At 43.8% G+C, this 13,924-nt stretch overlaps 1 protein-coding gene across 2 annotated transcripts in view; it reads right to left on the bottom strand.

The window, feature by feature from the left end:
- LOC111152682 (ceramide synthase 3) overlaps positions 1-13,924 on the bottom strand; it is a 120,619-nt gene that overhangs the window by 23,347 nt on the left and 83,348 nt on the right. For both annotated transcript variants that reach the window (XM_022511249.1, XM_022511248.1), the window contains one exon: positions 4,933-5,086. In XM_022511249.1, coding sequence (XP_022366957.1) covers positions 4,933-5,086 — 154 coding nt within the window. The remainder of the gene's footprint in view (positions 1-4,932; positions 5,087-13,924) is intronic.

Genomic DNA, 13,924 nt, shown 5'->3' with positions numbered 1-13,924 from the left:
ACCTTGGGTGAGTCACGTAACTTCCTCACTGACCCCCCACCCTTGGAAATAGCATAGTTTTATAACACAAATGAGCCTTGAGGAGAGGGGGGCCATGCTGTCCTGGTGGATATTTAGTGGGCTCCCCCAGCTCTGAAAGTCTCTTCTGTGGCTCGGCTAAATGCACAGGGTAGAATATTCAAATCTGGAATTCTTCAAACCAAGCAGCTTTGCACGGTTACTTTTTACAAGTTATAAACTCCACTGTTGTTTCTTCAATAGGTTGTTAAAGCAGTTAACCTATATAAATATTCAGAAATATGGAAGTGTAAACTGATAGTATTTTTAAAAATTATTTATTTATTTATTTATTTATCTGAGAGGTTGTGTGTGCACATGCGTGAGCAAGTTGAGGGAGGGAGAGGGGAGGGAAGGACAAGCAGATTCCTCGCGGAGCACAAGCCCTACGCAGAGCTCCGTCTCATGACCCTGAGCTCATGACATGAGCTGAAACCAAGATTCATACACGTAACTGACTAGCCACCAGGTGCCCCAAACCGATAGCATTTTTATAGTACTCTATTTTAACTGCCAGCCTTTATGATATCTTTGTCTCTTGTTCAGCAAAGGGCAGTTTCTAGATCCACTATTAACTACTAGCAAAAGAGACCTGGAGTTTCGCTGGATGTTTCTGATTTTATATTTCTTCACCAACACGCTGCTCTCTGAGAGCACGTGTCAAAAAGGATTATCAGAATGTGAATCATGCAAGTCAACTGGCTGAAGACAGCTTAGCAAACGGTCAGGGGCACCCTGGGCGGACACCTGACTCAGCTGCAGCATTATCCATGGGGGAGGGAGGGAGGGCTTGACTGACCGCAAACTGCCAGGCGACCTGGAAGTCACAGCCTCCCTGCGACTTGCCACAAAGAACCTGAGTTAATAGGAATAATGGTAATGGTAATGGCAGCCAACGTCTTCATGCTCTTGCTCTGTGCCAGGCACTGTTTTGAGGGCTTTATCCTACAAGGCAGGTGTTAACACCATCACCCCCATTTTACAGGTGGAGAAACTGAGGCAGTAAATGGAAGTAATAAGCCTCAGATCACAGAGCCAACAAACAGGAAAGCCTGTACTCTTAGCTATTCTGGACTTGCTTTACTAGGAAGTGACCTGAAACTAAAAAAAGAATTCCGGGGACCCCTGGGTGGCTTAGTCAGTTAAGCGTCTGCCTTTGGCTCAGGTCACCATCCCAGGATCATGGGATCAAGTCCCACATTGGGTTCCTTGCTCAGCAGGGAGCCTGGTTCTGCCTCTGCCTGCTGTTCTCCCTGCTCATGCTCTCTCTCTCTCTGACAAATAAATAAAGACAATCTTGAAAAAAAAAAAAAAAAGATTTCCAAAATGTTTTCTTATGTTTTCAGAAAGTTCCAAAAGAAGCTAAAGAATCTGTTCTTGTTTCATTCTACTATCTCGATTACCCAAGTTGTTTATGGACTCTTTCTTACTCCATGCCAGTTGTTTCGGTTAATTTTCTGATTATTTCAGATCAACAGGAATTAGAAAAGGCGGAGTACTGCAAGCAAAGAGACTCGAGTTCGAGCCCTGCCTTGGCCACAAACTTACTGTGCGAATCTGGTCAAGGCCATAGATTTCTCCTATTTATGAGAAGGGGCCTTTCTTGAGCGAAACGGGTCCGGCGTGTGTCCAGTGTCATCTGTGAACTTAAGAGACACTGCCTATTGGGAGCAGATGGCTGGGGCCGGTTGCCAGGGGCTCTTTGCTCTGTCCTGGCTCTAGGCTGTCATGGCGGCCAGCTCAGCCCCACCCTCCGTATCTTGGCTGCTCACCAGCCCAAGATGTCAAAGAGACATGCTTGAGTTGGCCGGCACCCAGTGTGATATTTAGGAAGAAGAAAATAAAAGCGTAGAGATGATCACATTCTCTTAAGTAATCTTAAACGAGAGCATGCCGCCCTCCTCATTTCCTCTGAAAGCACGTCTCATGTTTGCAGAGAGAATGACAACACAAATATCTTGGCCCATCATACTTCCAGAAGTGATGCGTGGGCAGGGAGTTCCTCACAAGATCCCCCATTTGAAAGGAACCAGCTTGGTTTCAGCGCCTGCTGGCCATGGTCTGTGTATGTCAGAGCCCTGAAATTATAGTGAGATTGTTATTTTAAGGTATTAGACAGCAGAAGCAAATGGTAGAAGGTCCTCATTCGCCATATGCAGGCGGTGACCCCACTGTTGAGGGGAAATAAGATGTGGATATTTCAACAAACGCTATTTTTAAGATGTGTAGTCACTTTTGTCTTTCCGGTCTACCAGGCAAATCCATGGAGACCAGAAAAAAAGGTTAATAAACAATTTTGTAACTTTCCACCACCCCCCCGCCCCGCCCCGCAATTTGTTTCCCTGAATTACATATTCATTTGCATATTCAACAGGACTTATCAAGGGCCTATCAGGCATAAGGAACTTAAAAAGACAAATTCCCATTCTCTGTTAGAAGATTTGAGAGATATTTTAGGAGGCCTAAGAACTTTGGTAGTTCTGTTTTCTAAATATCCAAGAATTCGTCACCTTCGTAACGACCTAGGGATGTATATGAAATGCTAACAAGTTATTAAGTAGAGTTGAAAACTGACTTGTTCCTTGCTCCTCTAAGAATGTCCACTCCCCCCTTTATCTGTCTCCTCCCCTTCACATGCTACGGGGCCTTCAAATAGCATTCTTTAAAAGGCAGCTTTACAGCTTTGGAGGCAGAAGCCAAGTTCACAGCCAGTTTTGCCACCGCTATGGAAAACAGTGTGCACATGCAAGCCAGCTGAAGTCATACGAACTGCAGGGATTAGGGCTTTGGGGGCCTCCACCACCACTGTCAAATCACAATTAGAAACAGCTTTTCCAAAGTACAGCATGAGAAATCAGGAATTCCTGTTCACGGCTCCCCGACCCACTGGGTTTTTAATCAGGCCTGGTACAACCCATTAGAGATCAGAAAAATGAACACAATGCTGAAACCAAACAAGAGTATCTTCTGGGCTCCGAGTTTTGTTCAGCCTGGCTCCCTTCCAGCCTGTAATTATTGTCACTCACCAGTGATTAAGGGCACAGTTTCCGGCTAGGGAGACCCGCGCTCCAGGAAGCTTGACCCAGGGCTGGGACAAGCTCAGTTCAGCGCCCTTCCCTCCAAGCTCCCCATGTGCAAAGGGTCTAACTGCTCCACTTTTTAACCTTATCACACCCCCTTCAACTTTGTCAGTCACTCGGAGGTAAAATAACTTTTGCAGAGGTCATGAGAAAACTATTCAGAATATTAATAAACTAAAACCATTCGATGAAAGCGTTTCTTCTTGGCACTCTGACTTTTTAAGGGAGAGAGTCTGCTCTCAAGCAAACAAGCTCAAGTCAGTCATTTGGTAAAACAAACAAACAAAAACTACTTTTTTGAATTTGGTTTGAGATTAATCCGGATGTAGCCCAACTCCCTATACCTCTGTCTAGATCTAGAAGCTAGGAGATGGTAGGAAACCCAGAGGTCAGTTATCACGCAGTCCATTTCATCAGAACATGAACTTCCAGGTAAATTACCACCATACCTGTTACATACAAGTCACTCCCTCTGATGATACCGTGTTGTGTTATACGTGGATGGTAACCTTGGAAAACAGGCCCACTATAACTTCCACCTTGAAAGATCCTTAATTAAAACTTCCTTAGGGGGCACCTGGGTGGCTCAGTGGGTTAAAGCCTCTGCCTTCGGCTCAGGTCATGATCCCAGGGTCCTGGGATCGAGCCCTACATCGGGCTCTCTTCTCAGCAGGGAGCCTGCTTTCCTTCCTCTCTCTCTGCCTGCCTCTCTGCCTAATTGTGATCTCTCTGTCAAATAAATTGAATAAAACTTCCTCGGAAGTATGATTTTCTGACAAGGAACTGTGATTTTCTTTTCCTTGCCTTCAAGGCTCAAGTCAAATTCCGTCCGTTTGATAACGTTCCCTGGCCGGCCCTTGAGTCAACGGGTTTCTGTCTCCCATAGCAAGTTTATGGGATATCTCTTTAGCACACTATAGGAAGTTGCTAGTAGGTGAATATTCCCCCTAGATGCCAGGTCAGTTTCCCCAAAGGCAGTGAATTGTGTCTTACTCATTTCTGAAGCCCTCCCCACCCTTGTTCTGGAATTAAAACCCAGAACAGAATTCAAAACAAACAAACAGAAAGCTCCTATTGTCTGAAAGGCATTATTAGTTTGTTATTATTTAGAGAAGAAGCTGCTTTCAGGGAAAAAAAGCACAGTCAAATGACAGACAATATTTCAGATGGTAGGAGAAGGGTCGGGGTGAGCATCATGTGCAAACTGGGTGCTCAGTGAGGGTAAATGGGAGGCTCTGAAGTATTACTCAGTAATCACTTATAATCACCATAAAGCTCGTCCCAAACCAGAGCAAATTTAGACTCATTAGGACATTCTTTAAAAAGCAACAATCAGGATGCCTGGGTGGCTCAGTCAGTTAAGCATCTGCCTTCTGTTCAGGTCATGATCCCAGGGTCCTGCGATCCAGCCCTGCATCAGGCTCCCTGCTTGGCGGGAAGCCTGCTTCTCCCTCTCCCTCTGCCGCAGCTCTCTCTCTCTTGCACTCTCTCTCTCTAATAAATAAATAAAATCTATTTTTTTTTAAAAAGCAACATTTTTTGGACCAAAGCTTTATAAAAATGACTGGTCCTCTAACAAAAGCAATTTCTTAAAAGCACCATAGAGACCTACCTAAAAAAAAAAAAAAAAAGCTACCTTTTAGATACGTTTTTATCAATCATGATCAAATCAAGAGGAAGAAAAGGAATTCTGGTTAACTCCAAAATAACTAACGCATTCCGTCATCGGGGCATCACCTTCAATCTGGCAACAGAGTCCACTTGCTGAGAGCAGTGAGGCTCAGACAGCCCTTACCTTCATGAATAAACATCTTCTGAGCATCTTTAGGATGAAGTAGCACCAGTAGAGGTGAAGGGCTTGCAGGACCAGGAGCTGGAGGTTGAGGAAGATGTATGAGAAGAAAGGTTCCAGGTAGTGCAGAGGCAGAATCAATGTGCAGTATAAAATCCTAAAAAAACAAAAAACAAGAAAACAACAACAAAAAAAACAGACCAAAGGATTTCATTACACAGTACTAGCGAATTTTCAGTGGGAAAACAAATACTTTTCCTCCCAAGGCATTCAACATTTATTTCATTTCTAACTATGCCCAGGAAATTCTCAAGGGAAAACAATATGATAATATTACCTTTTATATCATTATTGGCGAGCTACAAAAAAAAAAAAAAATATATATATATAGTCTGCCTCTGGGGAGAAAAGTTAAAGCAAATGGAATTTTTATGGTCAGGCTGCCTGCACTCCAGTCTCTGTACCTAGGTTTCCTCTCTGCAAGCAGAAGAGCGTACACGACCCAATTTGGCTTCCCTGGGGTTTGTAGAATAAATAGGATAATGCGTGTTTATGTAGGGTTATAATTGCCCTTATGACACAACCTCGTGTATTGGGCAGCAAAATGAATGGTGAATTTTACCAAAGTAAATTTTCCAATAAAAGAGGCTTTTAAAGTAGCAAAAATTCTATTATTACTTCCAGTTTCTAAAGTGAACTGCATGCTTTATGTATTTCATGAACAGACTCACGGACATCATTCTGAGCTGCCCTCGATCACCCAGAACGCACAGTGACTTCAGATACGACTGCCGTAGGAAGGGTTTACTTGTTCCCTTCCCAAACTTCATACACTACCATGATCTTAGAGTTCCTGGATTGGTTTGCTTATAGGTATATTATTCTAACTATAAAAATAATCTATTCATACAAAAATAGGAAAAAGAAGAAAAACAAATAGAGTTGCCCATAATACCACCAGTCTAAATAAATTATATTGGGGCTTTTGTGTACTATCTTCCAGTTTTTCCCATACATATTTTACTTTTTACATGAACATATGGCAAAACTGACTCTTTTTTTGGTGTCGTATGAATTATAATACATAAAGAGATCTGTATCTCTCCTAAAAATACGTTAAGTTTTTAAGTTCCTTTTCCTTTTGGCCTTTTTTCCATTACCACACGATTTTATACCACAGAAACACACTAGGCATGTAATTTTGTACCCTGCTTTTATGACTCAATAATATGATACATAGAGCTTTCCATGTTAATGGATATACCTACATACCAGGGCTCAGTAAACAGTTATGTAAAGGGACAGATAGTAAATATTTTAGGCCTCTGGGTCATTTGGTTTCTGTTGCAAATACTCTGCCACCATAATGTGAGAGCAGTCACGGAATTATGCCAATTAATTCATGTGACCATGTGGCAATAAAACTTTATTAACAAAAACAGTCAGTGGGCTGGATTTGGCCTGTGAGCTGGAGTTTGCCAACCCCTACTATATGCCATCCTATGTAACACCTGCACAGAAATATACTTATAGATATCATAATTTATTTAACTAATCCATTTTTGGGTAGATAATATTTTCCAAATTTTCATAGTGTTATAGAGAATATTCTAAGAATTACTTGTAAAGACATTTTGATAGAACTGTTTGATTATTTTCTTAAAATAGCTAAAATCCTTAATCAAAAAGTATACTCATTTTACATTTTAGAATACATTGCTAGATTGCTCTCCAGCAAGACCACAGCAATTTACTGTCTTACACTAGTGTATGAGATTACCTGCTTCCTTCGATCTTGACTAACATTGTACTTTGTCAGCCTCTATCTAAAAGAGCATCATGCAGTTTATATTTACATTTTTATTTATTTATTTTATTTTATTATTTTTTTAAGATTTTATTTATTTATTTGACAGAGAGAGATCACAAGTAGACAGAGAGGCAGGCAGAGAGAGGGAGGGAAGCAGGCTCCCTGCCGAGCAGAGAGCCCGATGCGGGACTCGATCCCAGGACCCTGAGATCATGACCTGAGCCGAAGGCAGCGGCTTAACCCACTGAGCCACCCAGGCGCCCCTACATTTTTATTTATTGTGAAGTGAATATATATGTATATATACTTGTGTTTTATTTGGTAATTTTGATTTATACTTTTGTGGACTGCTTCTTCACGGTATTTGTCCATTTTTCTATCGGGGTGTTTCCCCTTCCATTGATTCATGAGTGCTTTTTACATATCAAGGGCAACAACATTATTTTTAAATCCTATTAAATATCGCCACATGGTCTAATTCTTTCAACCTTGTTAATGATTTTTGTGGCAAACTAACTTCTAAAATATTCTTGTAACCAAATTTATCATTTTTTTGCCTTTCTTGGTTGCCTCTATGGTATGCTTTAAAGGGCCTTTCTCATCTCTATCATCACAAAATATATTTCCCCATATTTTCTTAATATATTGGCTCTTTCACTTAAAATCCTGGTTCTGTGTAGCCTTGATCCAATTCTCCATGCATTTTCTCAACTGTAAAATGGAAGCAACGAGTATCCATCCAATCCATTCAATAAGTGTTCCCTGAGCACCTATCAGAGTGCTACCTGGCACTTTATAGGAGACAGGGCTAGGGCAATGAATAAAACTGACCCAAATCCCTGAAGCGGTAAGGCTCACATTCCAGTGCCTGCATTCACAGGGATTTCAGGAAATAATGTGCATCGTAAAGCCTCTTTGCCATTCTCGTTTGCTGGATCTGTAAGCAATTGTGTGCCTTACTCTGTACTCTCTCAGCCTACAATGCCCTTCCCCGTTTCAGCTGAGATTGTCTTCACCTACCAAAGCATGGGCGCCTTTACAACAAAGTTCTCCGTGCTCTTCTGATCACCTCTCGATGTATACAATTCCTCTAGGCTCCCTCACTACCAAGTCCTTGAGAGAATTTGGCCCGATTCAACCTGCCCTGTAGTCACAGTTGCTCGTACAAGATCACTTTTCCCTTGCTGGCACGCTTTCCGAAGGCAACAGCCATGACATCTTCATCTCTGTATCCCCCCTTCCCCTGTTCCTGGGCCTTCCTCCTTACTAGATCCCCATTAGGAATTTGTCGATGTCAAAAATAACAAAGGAGGGACGCCAGGGTGACTCAGTGGATTAAGCCCCTGCCTTCAGCTCAGGTCATGATCTCAGGGTCCTTAGATGGAGTCCCACATTGGGCTCTCTGCTCGGCAAGGAGCCTGCTTCCCCCTCTTTCTCTGCCTGCCTCTCCGCCTGCTTGTGATCTGTCTGTCAAATAAATAGATAAAATCTTAAAAAAAAATAACAAAGGAAATGATTCAAAAGCATCTCCTTTATATATTCTACCAGAGAATGTGAATAATGCCTTAACTATGTAATTACTCATTGTGATCCAAACAAAGAAAAAAACAAACCAAAACAGGGGGTGGGTATAGCTGACCTGAGATTTCTCTTTTCTTCAAGTTCAAGGGAAGACACAGAAAAGAGGGTCCTGGTTGGAAGGGACCACATGTATGAGGCCCTCAGGTGGGAGGCATTGTAGAAAAGTCAAGGGCTAAGATGAGACCAGTGCAGCTGAAGGGAGAGGAGTGGCAGGGAGGGGGTGGTGTAAGATACAGGTGCGGAGGTGAATGGAGGCGTCCCCTGTTGGCTTTGCAAGATATGGCATCGGGAAGATTTGCTAGTTTTAGAAAGGGGAGTGATACACCCGGCCCAGACTCATCAGAGCAGCGTTCTGGAGCTGAGGCCAGTTTTCTTCCCCCATAACCTACACCCAAGTCACTAAGCCTCCTGGACCTTGGACAGGGTGGAAGTCACCCTGCCCCGTGACTGGGAGGCTCCAGGGAAACACACAGCCAGCTTTGCACACTGTAGTGTCCTAGAAATGGAAGAGACCACCATTCAAATACAGATGCCTCCAGAGAGAGCCAGCTACTGCCCCAAGGGGAGAGGAAAGGCATGGGCTTTGGGGCTGGCTAGCTGAGGATCCCGGATCCCCTGCGGTTGGCAGCAAGTGACGCAAGCTCTCTGGGCTTCCGTTTCTTCTGTGAAATGAAAACACCACCACTCCCCTCATCAAACTGTTGTGTGGGCTTAATGGACAAGTGGGAAGAGCTTCGCATCCAGGAAGCACTGGGAAAACGGTAGTTCTAACCATGGCCGTGACTCCCGCTCTGCAATGCCTTTTCCACCCACCCCTTCCTACTGTGCAGAGCTGGCATTCCCACTACAGGGAGAGCAACACCCAGGGGACTGGGGAGCTGAACGGGCTGGAGTTTCTGCTTCAGGAAAGGAGAGGGAAGCCACTCCGGAGAGGGAGTGGGGACGCTGTGCTGGCTGGAACATTCTGTGCGGGAGGACAGAGGGGACCAAATGGAGAGGAGCTCTGAAGGGGGTGGCCGCTGTGGCCCCAGGGTCAGTGGGTCTGGGGGCTGTGGTTACTCGGTCAGGACCTTGTTCTATCAGTCTACGTCCTCAGCAAAGGATGGTCCAGTCTCAATCTCAACTCTTCTCTTCTTTTGCTAAAAGAAGAGTGGGAAGGAGGGAAAAACGAACCCCTCTGTCTTACTCAATTTTGTCCCAGACACGTGTGTCACGTGTGTAAGCACACGCATGAACACACAAACACATGTTTCCCTTCCCGGCCATGTGGAATTTCTCTTTCCACAGAGGATGCTCAGAGACTCCATGCTCCTGGATTCCTGAAACCACTCTGCTCTGTCCATTGGCCTTTAATCTGTCCGAAAGGTTGCACTACGCCCGTGACCCCGGATTGTGAACGTCAGACTTTTCCCTCTTTGGTTTGCTTTCCCACCTTCCCTCTAGCAATTACTTGAGTTTCCGTGGTTTGGAAAAAAAATCACATGGTTGGTTTAAACACTAGTTGGATTTGCTGGGCTAGATAAGGCAGCCACCAAAAGTTGTGTTTTCCTAATGAAAACTGGAAGGTGAAGGTCCTTTTCTCTCGCTAATTATAGGGGTGCGCATTCAGCTGTCTCAGGATAACAAAGACTGGTTCTGCTGGTGAGTAATTGCCTACCTTATATGTCAGGGATGCCTTACATTTCAAAGTGACTGTGTAGTGAAGGAAATTTAATAAATACTTAGGGAAGGCAAATTATGTCTGCTTTAAGTCGTCCGATTTACTAATTGAAGTTGAACATATCTGTTCTGCGTTTCAAATGCCCTGTTTCTAGTCTTTCCTAAGTTGCTGTGTGATCCTGGAAATATCTTAACTCCCCACCTGGAGTATAAATAGGGGTGTCTACATGCTTCCACAACGCTGATGACCTGAAGGAGAAAGGAACTGTTCCAGGTGAATGAGAACTGAAGGCAAAATATGATCCTGGGCCAGATCCAGTAGGAGGGGGGAAAAACATATTGGATCAATGGACAAAACTGAAACACGGATGGTGGGTTGCTACATTTCCGGAAATTGACAACTATACTGTGATTCGTAAAAGGATCTCCTTGTTCTTAGGAAAGACGCAGCGAAGAATTTAAGACTAAGAGGACATGATGCTTGCAACTTGCAAATGATTCAGAAAACACATGTAGATACATATATGCTCGTGCACGTGTGTGCGCACGTATGTGTGTGTGTGTGTGTGTGTGTGTGTTGAGGCAGAATGAGAAGGATGAGAGAAGGAGAACAGAAAAGAGAAAGCAAACAGGGCACAATACCAACTAGTAAATCTGGGTAAACACAATACATTAAAATTCTTTGTAATATACTTGAAAGTATCCTATATATTTGAAATTATTTCTAAATAAATAAGTGAATAAAGGAGTTTGGCTAAATTCTGGGTAACGTCCGTTATCCTAAAGTATTACAATACAAAGAAGGGTGATGGTTGGAGCTGTCCTTTATACATCTATGAGCAGCAGAAGTAACGAGCACGTGGGTGCAAGTTAAGGAGTTCCCGTGAGGGCACACTGTCAAGGAGACATTGAACAAACCCAGGTGGTGAAGTTCATTGTCTCTTACACAAGGTGTGAAACTGGAAAGTCTAGTTCAGAGATACACATCTGCGGTGGTGGCTCCAGGGAGGGGCCCCAGCTTCCACAGGGCCACCCTCACATTGCTCGAGCCCTTCCTCTCCTCTGGTGGCTGTGAGTTGGGCACGGCGCCATCCCAGGAGGGCCTAGAAACCCACCAGGGCACCATGACACCCAGGCTCTGCCCTTGACTTATTCAGAACCCAGGCTCCAGGCTTTATGAGGATGGGAAAGGTCCCCTGGGTCCTTACTCTTGTCTCTCCTCTGCTGAGTGTCCGCTAAGAGCACTGCTGTACGCTTCTAGCTTTGTCTTATCTTTTCTTGAAACTGCCCTCTCTCTGATAGCCATTCCAAGTACTTCTAGGGCCACATGACCCACAGAATTCCTTTTCACCTGAGGCTTCCTGTGGGACTGTTTTCCTCTGCCAGTGAGAGCCAGATCCTTGAAAGCTGAAGCCTGAAGCCCAGCGAACCAACGGTAGGGAATCCATAAAGTTACCGCAAGCATATGTACCCTTGCGGGTTAGCAAGTTCCTTACCTGAAGATTATTCACCTTTGGAAAATTTTTTTGAACATCCAAAACACAGGTCAGTGTTAATAATCTTCAAATATATAGATAGGGCGGTTGATAAAAGGATCTCTTCTGCTGCCCTTATGAACTCCTCCCTCAAGGTAGGAACTATGTTTCATTCATCCAGTGTATTCCTCACAACCTCTACGTGTGATGAGTTCAAGAAACGAAACAGTGAGCCAGTACCTCCCCCCGTAAACTTCCGTTGAGACGGAGTGCTCCTTTCCTTCAGTGGATCAGCCTGGACTAAATTGTTATCTGCCCTTGTGGTTTACGGAGGTAACTGTCAAGAATCAGAGAAATTGTTTACCTGAATTTAGGAAGGTCTTTCTAGCCTAGTGATTCCCCAGCAGTATTTGTATGATATTCAAATAGACAGATACATCTAATAATTCAAAAGCAGAGAAGCCATTATTTTTAAACAACAATTGCGGGCACCTGGGTGGCTCAGATAGTCAGGTGTCTGCCTTTGGCTTAGGTCATGATCCCGGGGTCTTGGGATCAAGTCCCACGTCAAGCTCCCTGCTCAGGGGGGATCTGCTTCTCAATCTGCCCCTCCCCCTGCTCATGAACTCTTCTCTCTCTCTCTCTTTCTCCCCCTCTTGCAAAAATAAATTAATAAATCTTAGAAAAAAATAAAACAACACTTGGGAATACCCTTAAAAAATATAAGCCTGAGATTTAAATGCTTTTGAATAAAAATGCAAACAAATGAGGTAACTAGGCAATCAGATTAAAGTAATTTGGCCCAGGCTGATTGGAATTCCTGCCTGATGTTGAGAGGAACCGTGTTATAAAAAACCATGTAATTACCACATGCTGACACTGATTGAGTGAGAACTGGCTAAATAAGATTCCTGGGGGGTAAAAAAAGAAAATTAAAAAAGCAGGAGAGAAGAGGGGACAGAGTTGTACCCACACAAAAGAAGCTCATCAGAGGAAAGCAAACAGTTTGAGGCTGGGGAAAACCAAGGGAAAGTAAAAGAGAAGGAAAGGGAAGTGTAATGTACGGGCTCTGTTTCTGTCTCCCACAGTTTCCAGATAAATTTCAGATGGGTCAATGTTCTCCCCACTGGACCCTTTGTCTTACCACAAAATGTGCAATGAAAGCCGTTGTGAGGAACAGAGCAATTGGTAGGCTGCCCACCTCCCGTGGCACCTCGGAAATGTCTGAATCTTGAAATAGGTCTATCATCTGCACATCGTTTGGGCCATAGTAAATTCCCCCCCAAAACTATACTAATAAAATATCCTTGAAAAATGAATCTACGCTTACACATTTTAGACAAATGGTTGGAGTCAGGCTAACAAGGAACTGACTTTTCCTCTTTGGCACCGCAAGATGATTGTGTAACACGTTCAAGCAGATGGGAATGCTATTTAAGCCAGGGTAACACACTGCAATGGATTCTTTCAAAAACCATCGAGAAGCAACCTCTCAAACTTCCAATAGCTTGGTGAGGCTTTCCTCAGCCTTCCAAACAACGAGGACCCATCAACGTCAGTGTGGAAAAATTTTTACCAGCAAAAAAATTTTTTACAGCCGGGTCTGTTAATACTGGTTTATTTGCAACCCAACTCCCTGAAGACAGCAAACAGTGGTATTGGCTGCCCTCTGCAGTGGGTTGGTGAATTCAGTGAACTATCAAGATCAAGAAAATGCCAAATGGATGCAACTAATTCTTCTTGAAATCCAGAAATTCTGGAAAGAGAACGGCTCCTTAAATCTAGGATTTTTAAAGTCGAGGGTGTGTGAGAAAGTAACACACCACCTCCACAATCACTCAACTCCCGGATGATGTTTGGTTGTTTTCTGGGCAAGAGGAAGCTTGCTTGTTGATTTAAGACATCATGGGAATGTCTGAGGTTAACATCCTTCATTGCTAAATCAAAAGCCAACCACAGCAGCAAGACTGTGAAGCTTCTCAGAGAGTTCCCTGGGACTGAGAGCTTCCGTGGTGTATGTTTTTAAAATATGCCCATGAATTCTTTGAAATTATTCCCGTGGAGAAATGGAGTCTAATTTTCCTTCCCTCAAATAGGAGCTGGCCTTAGTCACCTGGATCCAATGAAGAAAATGAGGTTGGAAGTGGCACGATGTGACTTCTGCAGGTGGTTTATAAAAGGACACACAGCGTCTGCCTAGCTTTCTTCTGGAGTGCTCACCCTTGAAATCCAGCTGCCATGCTATGGGGAGATCATGCCATGTGACAGGATTCTAGCTGACAGGCCCAGCTGAGGTCTCAACCAACAATCAGCATCAACCAGTTGACTTTTTACGTGTTACTTCAACCATGTGGGGTGAGGAAGTCTTCCAGAAAATTCCCAACTCTGGCCACATCTGACTGTAACCACAACAGAGACCCTAAGTGAAAACCACCACCTCGCTGGAGCCAGTCAACTCCATAAACCATGA

Source organism: Enhydra lutris, unplaced genomic scaffold, assembly GCF_002288905.1.
Source record: "Enhydra lutris kenyoni isolate GAN:26980312 unplaced genomic scaffold, ASM228890v2 scaffoldscaffold29, whole genome shotgun sequence".
NCBI classification, from domain to species: domain Eukaryota; kingdom Metazoa; phylum Chordata; class Mammalia; order Carnivora; family Mustelidae; genus Enhydra; species Enhydra lutris.
Note: the sequence above shows the minus strand (reverse complement) of the source record. Positions and strands in the feature narration are given on the sequence as shown.